At 37.8% G+C, this 20,836-nt stretch overlaps 1 protein-coding gene across 3 annotated transcripts in view; it reads left to right on the top strand.

Moving 5' to 3' along the window:
• Window positions 1-20,836, top strand: part of pde4ba (phosphodiesterase 4B, cAMP-specific a) — a 126,948-nt gene that overhangs the window by 63,477 nt on the left and 42,635 nt on the right. For 2 of the 3 annotated variants that reach the window (XM_063892127.1, XM_063892128.1), the window contains 4 exons: window positions 17,364-17,558; window positions 18,375-18,411; window positions 18,624-18,694; window positions 20,517-20,569. In XM_063892127.1, coding sequence (XP_063748197.1) covers window positions 17,364-17,558; window positions 18,375-18,411; window positions 18,624-18,694; window positions 20,517-20,569 — 356 coding nt within the window. Of the gene's footprint in view, window positions 1-5,478; window positions 6,124-17,363; window positions 17,559-18,374; window positions 18,412-18,623; window positions 18,695-20,516; window positions 20,570-20,836 lie in introns of those variants that run through there. The other variant, XM_063892129.1, reaches the window with a different exon arrangement.

The following is a 20,836-nucleotide window of genomic DNA, read 5'->3' as shown; positions in this document are numbered from 1 at the left end:
ATAATTTTATGCAATTCTTTAAAAAGCTCATCAGCAGAATTAACATGCTTTTGATAATTAACCTCAACTCAACCCAAAGCAGGATTTTTATTAAAAGTGCAAAGTAGCTAGCAGCAGCTAATCAATATTTCACACACTGCATTGATAGTAGAGCAATATTATTTGAACTATATGCTTTTCTTTACTTGTAAGCTTAGTGAATGTGCTGGTTGAAAAAAAAAACCCTCATATGTGAGCTCTGAAATGTGTGCAGAGCTGACAGTTCAGTGATTTTGTGAACAATTTCTCCATTTGATATCCTTGATCTATGAACCTAAAGTGAGTCATTGTTTTGGACCAATTTGCGGATTACACACCTACGGATCCTGTGGCCTGTCAGTTGAAAAAGACCCAGATATAAAAAGGTGTTAGGTTTAGAGGTGGAAAGAAAGATCTTGTGAGTGAAAATTTGACACATGTGGACCTTGATACCTGATTCTATTTTTAGGTGACCAGCCCTCTAACCCACAACACCATTCGTGAGGTGCTTAGCCTTGAATATCTTCAGCACAGCACTCGTGCATCTCATTGACAGGACTTTCTGAAAAACAAAAAGCCACACGAACACAAAATCACACACACACACACACACACACACACACACACACACACACACACACACACACACACACACACACACACACACTCACTCACTCACTCACTCACTCACTCACTCACTCACTCACTCACTCACTCACTCACTCACTCACTCACTCACTCACTCACTCACTCACTCACTCACTCACTCACTCACTCACTCACTCACAAACATTCATATTCATTCTGAAACATATTCATATATAACTATTTAGTTACACCAATCAGAACCTGTGTTTGGAAACATTATTCAAGTTTTTTATTTACCGTAAGCCCTAGCACTCCAGAGGTCGTGACCTTACAGTGAAGTATCACAAGCGTTCATGTTTATATTTGTAATATATAATCCATTTTTCGGAGCCCTTGTTTTTAGATTATGATGGGATATTTAGTAGTTAGTTGGTATTTTGTAGTTATGTTACGTTCTGCAATGCTTACATTTCACACTATTTTCATAGTGTGCCCCATGGTTATAACAGCATGAGTGCTGCTGGTGCCAAATACGGTAGGGTGTTTGCACTGAGAGGAGCGCTGCTCTGCGATCAGGGGATTACGTTAATCACAGCGAAAGTAACTGCAGTGCCCTCTTTTTAAAAGAGTGGAATGAGATTTGTACAGAGAGAGGGTGGGGGACATTGGGAAATCTAGCAGTAAGACCAACAGCAAAGACACCCGTTGATCTCAAATTCTCCCTCTGAAAATGAGGAAATCAAATGTGGCAGCTGGTGGATTATAAATTATGATGTCTCCTTTTACCTCATCTTTTCCCTTGCTTTACTCTACGCTGACTGAATGGAGGGCACTGCAAGCTTGAGTGGCATGTCAAGTGCAAAGATTAGATGAATTATGCCAAAGTCAAACCTCAGATATGTGTATCTGTTGAATAGCAGCTCTACCTGCAGTTCATAGCTCTCTCTTTTCTTTTTTATAGAAATAGCACACTAAGAAAAGACATTACAATGATATAAATCCAAAAATGCATGAGAACTTTTTGTTCCTTGGTCCTTAAAACCATTTAACATCCTTTACATTTTCTGTTAGTTTGCTCATCTGAACTCTGTCTGGCCTTCTTCCTCCTCATCTCAATTGTTGAAATTTGTATTTGAATAGCTTTCAGGGATCAGGCCTGTTGTTTGATCCTGATTTAATGTGATTTCGTTGGTGTTTGTATGAGGGAGAGAGCTTGCATGTCAAAGGTGATGTTGTGCCTGTCAGGTTCTGTCAAATACAACTGAGATTCTATTTGCAGTCTCCCTCTCTCGGATATACTGAGACAAAAAAAAGTTTTGTCTTTTATTAGCTGCCTCAGCTGCAGTGTGATATCGATTTAAATCACAAGGACAAGCCAGCTGAGCCCGTCAGCCAGCAACAATTTGACAGGCTACTCTTAAGCCATCAAATGGATGTCTGATCGATGTTTAATTATGGCTCTCTGTTTCTTTGTGAAAACCTGTTAAAGCCACTCATTAAAAAATGTTAAGTGTTCCACATGAAAGCTTTCTTTTATAGTGTTTGCACTCAAATTAAACACTATCTTCCAAATGTATGTTTGGACGATACGTTGTTTCAGTAAAGTGAAGATTTCTGTTGTGTAATTAACTATGACACGGATGTTTTGAGTTTCCTAGCATTTTGTTAACTTGATGTTTAAAGTATAACAACCTATAACCTTAATGTTGGCGTTACGAGCTTGTCACAGTAAATTTGTGGCTGCTTTACAACCATCATTTGATCCCTAATGAAACGACAAGGAAATATGTTCACATCCTATATCAGGCCAGCTCTGCTTTCCATGGCTCATCTGGAGTTTATCTTGCAAGCTGCATCCCGTAATCGTGAGGTTCCTGCTTTAATTGGAGGCAATATACTACAGTTGCACACTGCCATCTTGTGGATGCAGACCTGAAAAACTAGTTTAACATTTCTGTTGAAATGCAATGAAATGTTGCCCTCTGGTGGTCGTTTAAGGGTCATGCCTTATTATATTGGCAGACAAGATTATTATAAGATCATAAAGTCCATGGCATCCAGTAAGCACTGATATCTGTGTCGGGCTATCTTTTGGTGTGGAATTGTACAGGTGTCCTGCCCAAAATTAAATAGTGTCACTGGGCACCAGCGGTTTAGTTTGATAAACATAAATTACATTACACTCATTCTTCCTTATACACTAGAACAGGTAAAAGTGTTTATGTCGCCAAGGATTTGTTTTGTATTTTTATGTATGTAAATTGACACTTCAACAGGCTTGTTAGAGAAGGCATACAACTGCAAGGAGGTAATTCAAGTTTTTATTTTTATTTAACCTTTAATTTAAACAGCAGTGTCGCAAAGAGCCAAAACAACATTTACCAAAAGAAATAGTGAGACGAAGCACCCAATAGGAGACATCCAATAAAAGGAACAAAATAATAATATAAGAAACACTGACATCTGCCTTTTCAGTTTAAAAGGGTTCAAAATATAATATATTGAGTTTGAAGTTTTTCTGCCAAATATTTCATGCTGAGGATGCAGAATACACAATTGCCCCTTTTTGCATATAGGGGTGTTTGGGACAGAAAACCTATTAAGTAAGTAGATACATTTTATAGGTCAAGCATAAACACCATTTTTTATTGTGTAATCTGACTGTGTGATGCCTCTAAATTATGCAACACAACAGATTACAATTAAACAGAAACAGTTTTGTTTTCAAATGACTACTGTACATATTGGCCTAATGTGGATCTTGAGAACATCAAATAATCATTGTCAGTGTTTTTTTAATCTGTGATGCAGGTGTGCTAGTTCAATGACACTAAAAAACTGTCTTTGCAGCCTTAACAACTTACATTTATAGCCATAATGAATAAGTCAGAAACGGCATAACTTCCTACTGGTGTACCACAGATAATGGCTGTCATAGTTTGAAGATAAGCTTTTTTCTATATCTTCTATGATGGCTTAGCCCTTAAGGCACATAAAGATGGAATGCCATTGCAATTGTTGCGCAGGACACACACATCCCTGTGGCCAGTACATCTTCCGCCTCTCCCATCTCTAATCTCTGTGTGTTAGTGAAGCGGTGTGGCGAGCTGCAGTGTGGGAAAGTGGTAGTGATTCAGTTTTGGCTCCTGTGACCCTTTTCCTGTCATTAAGTGGTTTGTTAAATGTGTTTGCTATGTGTCATCTTTCTGTTTCATTTTTAAAATGAATGACAAGGAAGCTGAACTGCACGTCACGAGTGTAGTTATAAAAAACGGTATACTTGTGAAGAAACTCCTTCAGTTGTCAGTCAGGAATGATTTTCCACTCGTGACTACTGTTTGAGGAAGAGAAACGGTGACTCATTCCACCAATGTCACCTTTTCTTGCAAACATTGACATATACAGATTCTAACAAATACTTTTGAGAAATTATTCACTAGTTCTGAGAATATAACAAAAAAAAATCATTAGATGGGGTATACAAAAGTATGTGAAATGATGAATGCTTAAAAAATATTGATTCATTATGAAAGGAAGATTTACTTTTCTGAAACTCCTTAATGCTAAAACATGGCTAGAACATGCAAGTAGCTGGTAAAAATATGACACAATGACTTTTGGTTAAAATCAGTTACAGTATAAAAAGGAAAAATAGATGCCTTTTTAAATATCCTAAAGGTAAAAACATGATCTTTGTCAGTTCATCTGTTGACCTACAAAAATACCTTTATTTATACTTTACAAAAAAACATATTCCCACACATACAAGGACATTGTACAGCTTCAAATTCAGTGTATTTATAGATACTGTATCTTTTTCTTTTTTGCATCTTACTAATTGTTCCATATGTGCTGCTATTTATCAAAAATCTGTTGTCACAGTTATAATATAAGGGCTTGGATGTCAGTACCTTTCTGTACGATACTTTACCGTGTCATCAGGCACTGTGGCCCCCTGCAAGAGCACCAGATGCCACCTCTTCCCACACACACTTACACACACACTTACACACTTACATGCACACACACACACACACACACACACACACACACACACACACACACACACACACACACACACACACACACACACACACACACACACACACACACACACACACACAGTTAAGGTAGAACATATAGCCAGAATAACAGTGAATCAGGACACCTTTTGTTCAGTAAGGGGGTTTCTAATTCAGTGCAAACAGCAAAAAGTCAAATGTTCTAAATGTAAATATTAATTGGTCCTTTAAAACAAATAAACACTAAACATTTAAAACCCAATTGACTATGCAACCATTTAATTCATAGTTCATAACACATTGCAAAGACAATGTTTAATTTAATACAACAGTGTTTTACTATCTTTCCTTTAAATATCTGTCTACAGAGTTTGATCAGTCCATTTGTCCTTCTTTTACAGGCATCTCAGGCAACATCTATCCTATCCATCTGATAGAAAATAAAGTGTAACTTAAATCTTCATAGTTTCTACAGTACTCCACTTTGTTAACAGCTATGTGTGCAAAACGTGTTGTTGTTTTATCCTTCATGCATACGGTATTAATACAGCTATCAAGGCTGTGAATGATGAATGATTGTTGTGACTCCAGTCCAGCAACTCCACTACAGAACTTGGAGGCTCCTCCTTACTCTGCTGAAGGGAACAGAGCTTCATACACACACATACTGCAAATACACACACACACACACACACACACACACACACACACACACACACACACACACACACACACACACACACACACACACACACACACACACACACATATACTAAACACACGCATCATGGGGAGGAAGTATAGCCTGTGACGAAGAGAGGAGTCCGCAAAGAGAGCAGAGGGTGGAGAGTGTCAGAGTGTGAACAAGGGCTTTCAGAGCTCCGTGATGTGACGTATGGACTGCTGCTAATGTTGCTGCTGTGTGTGACGTGAGGTCAAGTGTGTGGAGAAGATGTTTGGATATCTCTTTGCTGTTTCTGTTTGAGCCAACGAATGGAAGACTGATGGATTACCTGCTGAGTAACTTTTTTAACAGAGGCTTTAATAGTAAATATCTAAATGTGTAGCCTGAACCAGTGTTTTGTTATTTATATCGGCTAACTGTGTTTGTGTGACGGTGTTTTGTAGAACCTGATACATTTGAAGTTCTGTGAGTGTGTGATATCAGTGATGTTTTTTTATAATGTTAAGTGTATGAGAGGTGTGAATGCATGCTACCGTGTGATTATCACTAATGTTGTTGACTTGTCAAATGTGTGAATGACAGAGTGGGACATTTATTATTAGTGTGTTTGTTTGTGAAATGCCACACTTGGGTGTTTTCTATTAGTATGTGTCGTTACGCATGTGATGGTATGTGCAGCGTTGTGTGTGCATGAGTGCATGTGTGTGTCGGGGCAATGTACCGGCGTTCACCTTGTGCCAGAGGAAGGATTCATTTTGACTTTAGTGAGGAAGTCATCAGGAAACTCCACGCCGCCAACCATGCTCACAGGTCAGGATGCACGGATATCTCACACACACACACACACACACACACACACACACACACACACACACACACACACACACACACACACACACACACACACACACACACACACACACACACACACACACACACACACACTTTATGCTATCAAGCAGCTTCTCTTAACTTTCCGCCTATTTCTGATCTCCATCTTAAAATGCTGAACATTTTCTTGCATATAGAGCTGTCTTATTTCAAGAAACTCCTCACTCATTGGTTTGACTTCTAGATTTTCTTCAGTGCTTGAACTCTACTCCATGCTGTGTGTGAAAATATATACTCGGTAGGCCTATATGTCTTACTTCTTATTTCCCATACATTGAGCAATCTTCTCATGTGTTTCTCATCATTATGGTAGCCTAATCGTCAACTGAATGCAGTTATATGCATGCATATATGTCTCATGGTTGGGTCAGAAAATCCAAACTAAGTACACTTTATGGTTTTTGGGGTGAAGGGGTTTCAGCAGAGAGAGGTCTTTTGTTTAAGTTGTAAAGTAAATTTAAGTAAATGCTGTTAATGAGGGTAAAAGAGTCAAATAGTTAGCCTTGCAAATAAGTGCACAGAGTTATTTGTTTACAATCATAACTTTCTCATTCGCCACATTGGGAACACAGCCTTGTCTGCGTGACACAACCACACCAACTGAAGGATCAGTCTAAACAACAACAGAACATATTGACATTGACGGGTCTGTTTCCAATCCTTTTTTTGCCTTTATTCAAACATTTACATTTTTAGATTAAAATGCAGATTCTTTAGCAACTGACTTTTGCTTTGTTGCCAAGCAAGTTTTTTGCCGGTCCAGTTTACGTTAAAAACACCACGGTCTGAACTCTTTCAGTCGTCGTTACTAGCAACCCATCTGAATTTGTGCTTTCTAAACTGAGGGTGAGGGATGCGAGATAATTAAAAAAGCTAAGAGCGAAGAAAAACACATTTCTCTGAAACAGATTATTGTTATGTTGTGTTAACTCAAAACCTTGATCTTCATCTTATAAAATACTGGAAAGTTTTACATTGCATTGAAGTAATCTGAGAAAGGATAACTCGTTTGAATCCTGACATAGTCGCTATTGCTTGAGTATAAAGCATCAAAAGCCAAAGCGATGGGAACTGTGTTTAGACACTTTATTTTTACATTTGATCAATTGTCATAACTAGACACTGTACAACTACAGGTATTGGGACACAGAATCTTCCCTTTCAATGCAACTTGTTTTATAGTTAGGTAAAGGAAGTTAATCTTTAAAATCCCACAGGAGCAATTTGTTTTCACAGTCAGCTCAAATACATCATCACACTAATCAATAAACAAACAATTCACACAGATTACATAAAGTGATCAACAGACAAATTGCAGCAAGGACCATGCATTCTTAAATCTATTGGTCCTGCTTCTTGGCAGATTATGTCTGAAACCAAATGAAAGCAACGTGAACCCGCTGAACAAATCGGTGACAAACCAGCAAGGACCTACAAACCACAAAGTGGCATTTTAAAATTAAATATTTCATAAAATGACATTCTTACAAGCCCTTAGCTGAAAAAAAATGTATAGGCAAAAACCTTGAAATAGATAACACTGATGTTATGATGAGTGCAGCCTTTTTTTTCATGTTTAAGTCAAGAAAGAAATAAACCACTATGAAAAACTAGGCTGGGTCTCGACCCAGGAGGATTGTGGGTATTCTGGCTCAGTCAGGCTGCTTGCCTGGAATCCCGAAGGTTTAGGGGACAGCGTCACAATGAAAAAGAGAACAAGTGAATGTTTGAATGAAGCTAGAAATAAATCTCTAATCACATAATACATATTATTTTCTAAAAAAGCAGAAATGTAAATCTTAATGTTTGAATTTATTTAATACTCGCATAACAACATAGCTGTTAAAGGTTGAACACGTTGACCTCTGGTTGAGTGGGTTCCACCTCTGTGACCAAGGGTTTCCTGTGGAAAGTACTAGACCATACTAAAGAAAGCAGAAGTACACATACTGTATCGTGTACTGCGCTTCATGTTTAAATCATTAGACAGGTACACAACGTCCATGTAATAACTGGGGGATTATAACTTCATGGCTGCTTCCTCTGTGTGCGTTGAATTGGAGATGCATCTCTTTTGTTATAGCCTGCGACATATTGACACACATTCAGATGCCCTTTCATGGTATGTGGTTATGCATGAATTAGCCTATATACATGTATGCAGGGAGTATTTCTCACATATCCAGCTAGGAGAAGAAGCTTAAGCCTAAGCAAATATTTTGACAGTGAACCGGATTCCCAAGACACAATAACAAAGATCAGACCCCTTTTTGTCCCCACTTTGTCCCAAGATATTCTGGCTGCTGGGTCCATTTTTTAAATGTTGGGTCTTCACCGCTTGTATTGGTGGTTATTAAGCTAATTTTTGTGAATAATATATTCTCTACTGAGGACTTTATTCATGCTTAAACCCAAACTGTATGTGGAAATGTCCCATTCATGCTGCTATCTGAGTAGGATAGGGAACCTTTAAGGGCAAAGGTTTTGAGCAGCATTGCAAGTAGCATGATTGCGATGGGTCCCAACAGAAACACTCAGAAACAATGTGGCAAGAGGTATTTAGTCACAGCTGTTGGCAAAATAACTCTAAACTCAAAATGATCTCCATATCTGTTTGAACTGGCATGAATTTCTAATTAAAAAAACTAGCCTCCAGGCAGCTTCATACTTGATTTTTATATTTTGTTACATCCCAAAATGTTGTTTGCGTTTCAAACCTGACTCATTTTCACCTTGGTGACCCCTTTTCCGTCTCAGTGCAAGACTTTGAATACCAGTGTTTTGTGCCTGCTTGCCCATGGGAGGGGTGCAGCATTGTGTTGTATAAGTTGTGGTTAAGCAGTATTTTATTTGCAGTTCACTTCACGTGCAGTTTGATATGTTGTTATGGTGATGATACACAGATATATGTGGCAGCGACCTGTCTGCCGAGGTGTATGTTGTCGGTGGCTTTTTATGTATGAGTTACTGGCCAACATTTAAAATAGGCGCCATGACAGTGAGGCGGGTTTGATAATGATAATGTTGGTTATTGCAATTAAGTTAATGGCAAGGATAATAATAAGTGATAGTACGGATGACTGGGAGAATCACTAATCAAGAAGGTGGCTTATGATGATGAAGATGAAGATGATGAGGATGGTGATGATGAGGCCGATGATGATTATGATTACTATTGAAGGTTAGTGTTATATTATATTCAGAACTTTTACATTATTGTAAGAAAATTACAATATTGTAAAAGTTCATTGAAAAAACGAACAAAGCTATTAGCAGTGATTTGATCCACAGAAAATTGTTTCCTGCAACTTAAAAAATGTTATTCATTAAAGCATATGATAGTTTTAGCCAGTGCTAAAACATCAACGAGTAAGGACTTTTGACAAGCCATAGCTAATATATACATTAAGTTATTTTTATAAGTTATGGTAGTTCAGTGGTCCAGAAGTTTCCAACCGAGGGTTTGGGTTCCCTCCAAAGGTTCACAAGTTGAATCTAAGGAGAGATGATTTAAATGATTAATGGGGTGGGAAAGATTTTTTTTAAACTATGCAACACAAATTTGTAAAGAAATTGTATTAAAATGTTGGATAATTTTAACCATTTTGCCTCACAAAATTGTTCAAGTTAAACCATCTGATGACATTTAGAGAGTAAATCGCATTTCATTGGAAGTCATAATAGACAATTGATCTGTGACACAATGATTTGTGTATTTTATAATCCTCTTTTATCTTTTAAACTCTAAAATCATAAAAAAAACCTCCAGCTTTTGGATTCATGTAGTGGATTTAAAGTATTTATTTCCCTTCAAGTATAAACAAGTACCTCAAATCTGTGATTAAGTACAGAAATGTTCTTTATTAATACACAACTCTTACATCTCAGGATCTCAGCAAAGTCTATCTTTCTAAAATGATTAGCTTTGCTGATCAGAACGTTATAAGTTTAATTAGGTTGTTCCCAGCACATAGAGTTGAATGCGAGCAACAGGGACACACCATGGACATTGACTGTGGTTAGCGTGAGTCTGTGCCGACCAGTGACTGTAATGGAAAAGAAATGCCACACTGCAATTTGCTAGCTCAGGAAAGTTGTTTTTTTAATAGCCATGTCCTCATACGTTTCTATGACTTTTTCCAACTTCACTCTTTCAATATGTTTCAGTTGTTGTCTTTCAAAATCCATCACTGTCAAAAACTGCCATACATGATCTCTCGCTACCAGCACACACACACATGCGTGCACTGAGCTGTCTGCAGCCACTGTGCCATCAGCGCGATTACCGCCATGGTCACACCTTTGGCACAATCTGCTTTGTGTTTCGTGAAATCATGTGACATGAGGCTTCACATTTATACTTCTAAATGAGAGCATCTGCCTGATGCCTTTGTACCTAAATGTGCATGTATAATGACTTGGCCAAACTCCTGATTACGTCAGTGGCCTAATTACTATTAATAAGTTGCTGTGTCTAGTTGGATCAGAATTTTCCTATTTTTGGGTCGCAGATTAGAAAAAGGCAGATTGATGTAATGCCTGTTTTTTTATAAACTAAAGATTTGGACCATAATTCTAAGGGTTCATGTTTGCATTATTGGTTTTTGCAGGGCATGAGATTAAATTCCTCATCTAAAAATACAGACTTGGCACAGTTGAAGCAACGTAAAAAAAAAATGGAGCCTACAAAGTTGTCCACTATCTGAGCGTTTCTTAATTTCTATTATAGTTTTGTGTTGATAGGTTATGCCATGCATGGCCTCTGCTTAGCTTCCTCAAAAAGGTAGATATACACTTCAGAGCTTCAGATAAAAAACATGTGAACCACAAAATGACTAATTGTAATACTGAGACATCTTCACTGGAAACTGTCTGTATGATGTGAATGAATAAATGTGAACACAGTGAGGTTATGAGCAGAGCTGGAAATGACCTGATCATGTACAGTGCTTCTAGAAAGTGTTTTGGTAGTGTTATCAATGCTGAACTCAACATCAAGACCTACACCAGGGCAGGACTACCATGAACTATCTATGATTCCTAATCTCATTAAGGGATCATATCCATACATTTTGTATAACACATCATGTTTTGAGTCTAGGATGTTTAAATTGTACACTTTATTCCTGTAGGATTTTGATATGTTAGGAAATGTCTCCTGCATGTTTAGACTAGCTCCGGTTATTAAGCTATGTTTAGACACTTCTGCTGCAGATTCATGTAGGGACATTTTACCACAATCTTTTGGAGCATAACATTTCAGCTGCTATTCTCGTTGGTCTGATGGGATCGCTCAATCAGCTCATCATCCTTCTGGGGGCATTTAAAAACTCAGGGAGATTTCACAGAGCCAGAAAAGTTTGATACATTTTGACCATAAGTTCTCATGATGATGTAGTGGAGCAGATGGTTTTTTTAACAATAATTTGTCTGGCCACAAGTTGTTTACATTAGCAAAATCGCTCAAATAATAACAGAACAAACTGAATTTTAAGGGTGTGTTGGAAAAATAATATTTTAACCGTGGCTAACCCTAAGACAAACAGGAGGTGTTACCATGGCACCTCTGTTTGCACAGCCCGACAGACAAATGGTCACTGGTTTCCCCTCAATATAACACACAGGAAGGAAGAGATTAATTCAAAGTATAAGAATGTAGTCCCTCTGCTCCTCCGAGACTCTCTTTGGCTCTCTCTTTTACACCATGTGTATCTGCTTCTCGGGCGACATTTGAATTGGCGGTCTCCTTTTAGTATTCTTGCTTGGTGAGCATTGATAGGTATTTATAATCATGTAGGACAATAAGATGGTTGTCAAAGAAAGAAATCCTAGTATAAACTGATTTTGTGATTTGCAGGTTCAAATACATCCTCATGAATCTCATTTCGTCCCAAATGTGTTTGAAACATGAACCTCTTGGTTACACTCAAGCATATAAGAAATATGTTTCAAATTGTCAATATGTACGGTGGCCGACCTTCAAAAACGGTCCAAAACCACTTTCATTAGGAGAACAGGCTGCACTTTCAGAAATGATGCAAATATAAAAAACATATGTAACAAAAGGAACTTCTATACCAGCGTTTTGTTATGGAACATTTATTTTTTATATTTGCATAGTTTTTGGAAGTCTAGTGCTTTTCTACTAATGTAAATGTATTAGGACGTTGCAGCGCATTTGCCCCCATCAGACAACACACATTTAAAACATTTAACTTTTAAACACACAAATATAGATGTCCTTGTGTACTGTATGTACCTGCAAATCACAAAATTGATGCAAACTACTGGTGTGATTCGAGTATTATTAGGAAGAACTTTGAAACTATTTTAATCATTTCTAAAATTATTTGACCTTGAAGAGGTTTCTTTTCATACTTTTTAATAAAAGTCCTTTTAAACTTTGTAAAGGTTGATGAGATTTAATAGAGGTCAGACCTCCAGTTTTGTCATGTTTTACTTATTTTTTAGTAATACAATGTGCTTGTTTATGTTTCTTAAGTTAGGCAATTTGATTATTTTCCTTGTCTTACATGATCATAAGTTGGATTTTGGGCTTTTAGTCGGACAAATCATTATGTTTAAATACATTATTTTTTGGCTGTTGGAATTTGTTCAGGGCATTTTCTAAGCAGATTTGTTTACCGATTAATCAAGCCCCACACACCTACAGCACAGTCACTAGAATAAATAAGCAGGATACTAAGTAGTCCCACTCTACCAGTAAATGAGACTAAAGTGACCTTAAATGGCGCCATTGTCTTAGAGATGGGAAGTGGAGTCATTTCCCAGAAAGAAAACATGAATTATATGTCACTCACCTTTTGCTATCTTAACTTTCTGTCACTGGAGGTTTTCAGTTCAGTCTCTGCTTTTTCTTCCTCTTGGCTGTTTAACAACAGTAGCTGCCGCCTCGTGCTAAATTACAACACATTTAAAATAAAGACTGTTGATAAGAAACGTTTGTTCAGCACAGGTTTGAGCCAGGGAATGTATGTCTGCTTTGTCGAATTTAGATTTATCAACATTTGATTTCTCTCTGGTCAAAAATGATGTATTTCACACACATTGGCTTTGTTTACAGATTTATGCAGCAATTTTGAACCAATTTTAGCCTGCAAGTTAACTTGTTTTCCTATCTGATATTGACTTAGTTTTCATGAAATCAAATTTTCTGGATAATTGTCTGTGAAACATGTTGATGTTTGACATTTTGATGTTTTTAAATGATTGTAGCATAAAATAACCAAGCATGGAGAAAACTTCTCTACTCTCCTGTCACTAAGTCTATCATCTTTTTGTCGAGTCTATCACCCAGCCAGTCTGCTCATACGTCAGACCGATGCTGCTGGATCATGGGAAAGGAATGTCATGTCATCCTAGCAAATCCTACAAGGGTCAGAGGGAGCGCTTCCTGATTGCTTTAAGTGAAACAAACCACCAAAGCATAACTTACTTGTCGTATGCGGTACCATAGTGATTATGATTAGTTGTAAAAATGTCGATCCCCAAGGAATCAATGTCCCAAGTTGTTATTTGGAAGGTATACAGATGACATGCCATCCTCTTAAACATAAAAACACAACCGTGCGTCATTCAACCCTTTGACGCTTTGATCCTTTTCATGCTAGTTGACTGATTATTTCCACTCTACCTAGGAAACTCATAATTGCAATGAAGCTTTTGGCCTCTGGTGCTCTTGCTCACTCAGCCATACTTGTTCACATCCTGTCTTTGAACAGAAGGCTTCCTTCTGGCTGACCGAGTAAGAAATATAATTTTACATTTGTGTATGTTTAGAGTACATGTGCGCGACCTAAGAACTGATGTACATGTTGTTCTGTACCTGAACTTCAAAGAGAAATATTGGTATCAGTGGAAATGGTTTCCAAGACAATTGCGCTTATCCACTAAACCACTAGGTCACGCCGAACTCATAGGAAGGGTACTTTGTTCCCAAGGTTCGTTTCTGTATTGTCAGTCGAAGGCTAAATTCTTGGATATCCCTTCTTTGTCTTGTTTAGTGGACCAGGGTAAAAACAAGATGATGTTCTTGTTTTTTTGAGGGATTAGTTATACACGCCTGTTTTTGCTTTTGTTTATTTAACAATACTACCAAACCTTCGAGGTCTACTTAGTTGGTTTTTGGAACTTTCAATCACCTCACAGTCAGCACTCAGAAAGAAGTGCTGTTCAATAAAGCTTCAAAGTAACTCTGACTTTAGATTATTTTGTTGCATGTGTTGTTTCTAAAGTTCACGAATTAACTTCCATGATCAAATACTGTAGTTCATAATATATTTTCTAAATGTCCTTTTTGAGTGACAACCACACAGGAAAGAGCATATTATGCACTCAGACAGAGTTATCCTGTTGTGTAAAACAATGGTTTTGACGTAATAGGACCCATCATGATGCTTCTCTCATTCTTATTATTGGAAGTCTCATTGTGTGTCATCGGCCCTCTCTGTTGAGGACTGATGACACACAATCATAACACCTGTACCCCGGCTTATCGTCTTAAATGACTGTAAAGACTTTCAGCAGGATGTGGCTCAGCTCATTGTTAAATCAGAGGTGATGTGTTTAGCTCGAAGTAGAACAACACATGAATAACACATAACAACCCTCATGCCTGTCTGACAGGCCCGGGAGCTCATAAACACAACATCTGCTGTGGCGGAAAGTTACTGTGTTGAATCCGGTACTGCACTAAAGTAACATTTTGTGGTACTTGAGTATTAGCTTTCTTTAATTACTCTAATAATATTCAGTGGGAAGTTTTTATTTCCTTAGAATGTATTCAACAGCTGGTGTATGATAGCCCATTTACATATGAAGATTTTACATATTGAAATGATGATGAGTTTATATTAATCAGATGTCAAACTATATGTTAAGTTGTTGAAATTATTTTCTAAATAAAAAGAATCAATAACATCCATCTATTCTTATAATGTTTGCTAAAAAGATGATACAAGATGCCATTCTTCTTCATGAATACTTCATAACTCGACATTTTTACTTTTAGGTTTTGCTAGACTTATTGTGTTTGAGTATTTTGACACTGTGGTTTTACTACTTTTACTTCAGTAAAGTTTCTGAATAAACACTAAGTATGTGCTGAAATTGCTTGTAAACTTTATTATTATGTTATGTATCCCACCAATATTACCAGTCTCTTGATGCTGCATGGAGTAAAACAAACTTTGCGCACTTTGTGCACAAAGTACAGACTTTGCGTCTTTGCTTTTTTAATGGGAAGCCTATTTGGACAGAATGCTCTTGAAGGCATTTCCCAGGCCTCTTAAAATGTTATCCTTTTGAATTTCCTTGGTGCCTTTTTAACAACGTATGTATGGTGAGGCTCTGTTTAGTTAATATAAAACACAAGGGGATAATTGGACAGTTGTGAGATATGCGTGTTATGGATGACTAGACTTGCCAGCACGGTTTCCAGAATTAGTCTTCTCCACACGTAATCACTACACACAAAGTGAGTGGATTGACCCGAGGTAGTGCAGTCAAGCATTGACTGGATGGTGCAGGCTTGCATGTGTATACAGTACATGTTACACTTGCACTTTTCATATACCTTTGATCCTTAGAGTTCCTCCTTTATTTTATAGTATTCAGTGTTCAGTATTTCAATGCAAAGGCATGTTTATAAATAGAAAATGTAACAGGAAATTCTACATAGTTCTGAGGAGGGAAGCTTCTCTTTTTTCTTTGGGCTGCAAGAGCACCAAGCTTGTCATTTGTTGCAACCCCGAGCTACTGATCCTTTTCTGTGTTCATTCCTCGTGTCAATGAGAGTTTGTATTTGTGCACATATTAAGCATTTAAAACTTAATCACATTTCAGATTCTACAAATGCCAAATATGTGCAAGTATTAAACGCATTTATTAGTTGAAGTTGTTTTTCTTTTGTTTTAATCTTGGTTTAATACATTTAGAAATGTGGATTGTGCATTTTGAGCATTTTTCCTGTGTATTTTCTTGTCTGTCTCATTTGTTTCCGGTCTTTCCTCCCTTCTGTGAAGCATTTCCAACTGTGTGTGTCTTGTTTCACAGATTGAGCTTTTAGTTGTTTAGCGTTTTTTGCCTTTGGACCGGGTCCCATCGTTTTTGTAAAAGAATACAAACCCGTACGCCCTAAAAAATGAAAAGTCTGGTAGTTTCAAGTTGTTACACCATACCTTATTCCATATTACACTTTAAGTGACTTTTAAAATGTGTTGTGATGTCCCAAAATCGTGATTTAACCTCAGAGTTAACTTGAGCATAGCAGAGCTTGTCGCCTTCAGCAGAACTTCACACTCATCATACTGCAATGTCAAGGTTAAAAAATGAAGCCACATTTACTAAAACACACTTTTTAATGTTGAGGGCATTTCATTTGTGGTGTAACCAGCAGCCTCTGTGCTGGTGTGTGTTTACTATACAGAAGAGAGGTAAAGGCAGATCAAAACGATAGAAGAGTGTGACGTGCAAAAACTCAAACTACTGTGGAAAATGTTATGCATACAACATATCTCTTTGTTTGATCTCCGGGAAGACGCAACATAGCCATAAAAAACATTCTTCACGTGATGTTTCCTCCTCTCCTCTTCTATCATGGTGTCTTAATGAGATCCACCTCCTTCCTTCCCCATTCATGCACATTCTCCTGCTGAATGAAGGAGCCTGTCTCAGTAATTTCCATCAGTGAATGAACACTGTGCACTCTAGCATATCACTGTGCCCTTTTTTCCGGTCATGTCCGGACCATGTATGTATGTGTGCGTCTACTGTACATAATTATGTGTGAGTAGAGCTAATCTCTTAAGGGTGTACATGTGAAAGAATCGCTCTTCCATTTCGAAATGCTCTGTTGATAAAACCGAACAAAATCAAGGGGGAGTTTGATAATGAAAATGAAACGTTATCAGACAAAGAAAGTACGGTTTGCGCCTTTACTTGTTTTCTTATCCGGGTTTTTCCACTAGATTAGTAGCGAGAGTTGGTCAAGTTTGAGTCTAATGCTACCATAAAATTGGTCACACTGCAAACTCTGGTAAATACTCATATCTCTCTGCTTTATTGCTCTACGTTACTTTACTGAAACAAATATCTGCAACTAGACATTTAAGTATTAAACTGTGTGTATCTGCTTTCAGTTTTGATGTGGAGAATGGCCCGTCCACCAGCTGCAGCCCTCTGGACCCCCAGGCCTCCCCCGGCTCTGGTCTGGTCCTCCACACTAACTTCCCTGGTCATAACCAGAGGCGAGAGTCCTTCCTCTACCGCTCTGACAGCGACTATGACCTGTCACCCAAGTCCATGTCACGAAACTCCTCCATCGCCTCTGAACTGTAAATATCACACACACAAATACACTCAGCATGCACAAGCACGTTAAGCCAGAGGCTGATTCCTTGTGTATAAAAGATGGACATTGATATATGCCTATATAAATAATAAATTAAGAAGAAATGGTAGTTACAATAAAGATTGTATATGCACTAACCCTACATCAAATTGAATTACCTTAAAAATATCTTTGTGCTCAGTTCTAGCATAGTAGAATATTAACTGTCTATAAAGTATAGAGATCATTTAATTCAAGCAGTGTTTTTACTGGCAAAGAGAACTCCTTAGCAATTAGCATGTTTTTGTTTGTAAGCTTGCACATTTTTACCGACTGTAGCCTCAGTTTTTTTTGCTGTTTTATTAACCATTAAACTACATCAGTGGATGTACAGTACTGCAGGCTGTGGTCGATGCTCTGCTGCTGCATTACTGCTCTGCCCTCCAGCAGAAGATCTGATAGTGGGGGTGGGTTACTTTAAAGTAGTCCATTACATGACTCCAGATGTTGCATAATGACAATGATTGAAACCCACAGAAGAGAAACTCAATATTTTGCCCTGGCTTAAAAGAATAGGTCACTGAGAGCTCACTACCTTACAAGGTTACAGGCCATTGGAACAAAAGACTCCTGTTTTTGACCATCCTCCTATATTCTTCTCCCTCTTTAGGCTCTTTTAGTTGATTATAGAAAGGAAGCTGGCTAGGTTATGGTCATCATTATCTATTGTTCTTATTTACATCCTTACTTATAATGTGTTTGGTGTGTACCATCTTAAAGGCATTTCTCACCACTTCTCTTTTTGTTTGTGTGTTTGCAGACATGGAGATGACCTGATCGTGACGCCTTTTGCTCAGGTAATCATTTTGCTGCCACTCTTTGTGAACCAATACAAAAATAATATGTACATTTCTGTAGATAATGCAGCTATTTAGGCAACAACTATAGAGATTTCATGCATGCATTTACACAAAATGTTACAAAACTGTTCAGAGGGAAAAGGGATTTACTGAAATACTGTAAAATTCACAAAGAATGCTAATGATTATGTTTTCCTCTGCTTTTTTAGGTTCTGGCAAGCCTTCGAAGTGTGAGGAATAACTTCACTGTTCTGACCAATGTCCAGTGTGCCTCCAGCAAGTAAGTTCTAAAGACGTGAGACCAGCAATCAAACCGCTTTAAACATATCTTTTTCCTCCAAATGGTTACTTCGACCTATGTTGACCTTGAAAACATCCATGATATGGACCACTAGAGAGTCAAGTTGAATTACACCTAGATAATGTTGGGATTCCTTTACTCAATTCCCAAATAAAGAAAGAAAGAAAGAAACATTAGACAGTACATCTTGTGTTTTTCAAAAGTACATCAAACTCCTTATAGCTTTTAAAATCACAAAAGAGCAGCAAGAGTCTAGCCTTTGAAATTAGTGTCTAGCCGCTAGACACTAATTTGGTTAGTCAGCATGTGTGCTGCAGTTACACTTTTTCACCACAAGGCGGAGCTCTTGTGCTTTAAACTGCAGGATGAGGTCTGACGCCACTGCTGAGCTCATCTCTTGCAGCTACAGCAGCTAGATGGAATGCCTTTAAAACTGTCGCTTTGAAATTGAAACAATTGAGACGCAGCAAATCTTCGAAAGCAAGAACCATACACATTTAAGGTTTGGTATTTTTGCTTGAAACATCACCTTAATGATTATGTTATAAACAAAGAGTTTCTTTTAGAGTCATTTTCTGTCGGATAAATGAACTAACCCTTACAGAAGCACTTTCACCACCACCTCACTTTGGAGGAGAGACAGATCCAGATACATTGGATATATGTATGTAGGGCACCTTTCCCTTTATTCTTCAGGCTTCCATTTGTGTGACGGAGATGAGATGATGTGTGTGTCTTTGTGTCAGTTTCTGAGGATGCTAAGAGCACTCTTCTCTTCCAAAGGATTTTATTATCGCTCAGTTTGCTGTATTGAATGCACAGAGCCTGTCTGACCTATATTTCAACAGACATCCCCACATAGAGAGGAGCAGAGACTAAAAAGCATGCACATAGGTACACAGGCATGCAGCATTAATGCACACATATGTTGCCCTTTATTTCAAACGGAGGATCAGGCTGATGATCATTGAGTCTGTTGAAAGAAATGGTATCAAAACGCGGCCAGCTTCCCACTCTGCAGATGTTGCGGTGTCCCCCACACAATCTGTTTATCCTTCAAGATGTGACCTTTTCATTTAAAGTATTGAAGTAAATAATGATCAAATGTTCAAAGGTACTGCTAAATCTAGTGTTACTGCAACCATGAGGGCATATATGACTGGACCATCCGACTGAAACAACAAATGTTTTGCCTAAACTACCATAACCCTCCATTAAAGTAAAAATGCAATAAAAACAAATAATTTAAAGACACCCTGTGACTGATAATTACATGTCTAATCACTATTTAGGAACTTTCTAAATGGACTCCATTCAGATCTGTTATACATTCTGTGCATTCCTTGTTGTTTCCCCGACAATAGATAAAAAAGAAAGGAATAGTTAAACAATTTGGGCAATTCGCTTAATCATTCTCTCCCCAAGATTTGATGATATGTCTCGTTTCTGAATAGCCAGGAACATGTAAACCCTGCTATGTCCGAAGGCTGCCTAGAAGGCAACTCTAAAGCTCACTTATTAACATTTTGTATCTTGTTGGTTTAATCCATTTTATAAGCTAAGCTTACTAGCACCAGCTGTAGTTACATATTTATAGCACGGACAAGGATATTCAAATCTAACTTGCTTCATGAAAATATAAACTGTATTTACCAATATGTCTAAATACTCCTTTAACCCGAATAGCTTACCTTATTTTACTTAAAGAAATGGTTATTATTTGGGTACCATTTAAAGATTAAGAATATTCAGTGCATTTTATTTTTTTATCCTAAATTATTTTTTTCTCTTTGTCTTTCAGGAGGTCTCCTGCAGCAACCACTCAGCCTCCCATCACCAGAGTGTGTCTCCCAGGTAAGAGGTTCAGAGAGATATCCTGCTATGTGTCTCAGTTCTGTAACGCTTTGTGAAAAGTGTGTCTTTTATCTGGTTTATATCTGGCTCGAACATTCTTCTGCCATCGTTTTTCCTTGTTCTCATTATTCTCACTCCCTCGCAGCCTGCCTCTCTCCTCTGTCTCGTCCTTTGCTCATGAACTCGCGTACGTGACGACTTTCACTTTTCTTTGTCATCTGTCTTCAGCTGTAACATTGCAGTCCAGACTACTTTGTCATCAAGCTC

Source organism: Eleginops maclovinus, chromosome 9 (genome assembly GCF_036324505.1).
Source record: "Eleginops maclovinus isolate JMC-PN-2008 ecotype Puerto Natales chromosome 9, JC_Emac_rtc_rv5, whole genome shotgun sequence".
Classification (NCBI taxonomy): Eukaryota; Metazoa; Chordata; class Actinopteri; order Perciformes; family Eleginopidae; genus Eleginops; species Eleginops maclovinus.
This window is presented reverse-complemented; position numbering and strand designations above follow the sequence as displayed.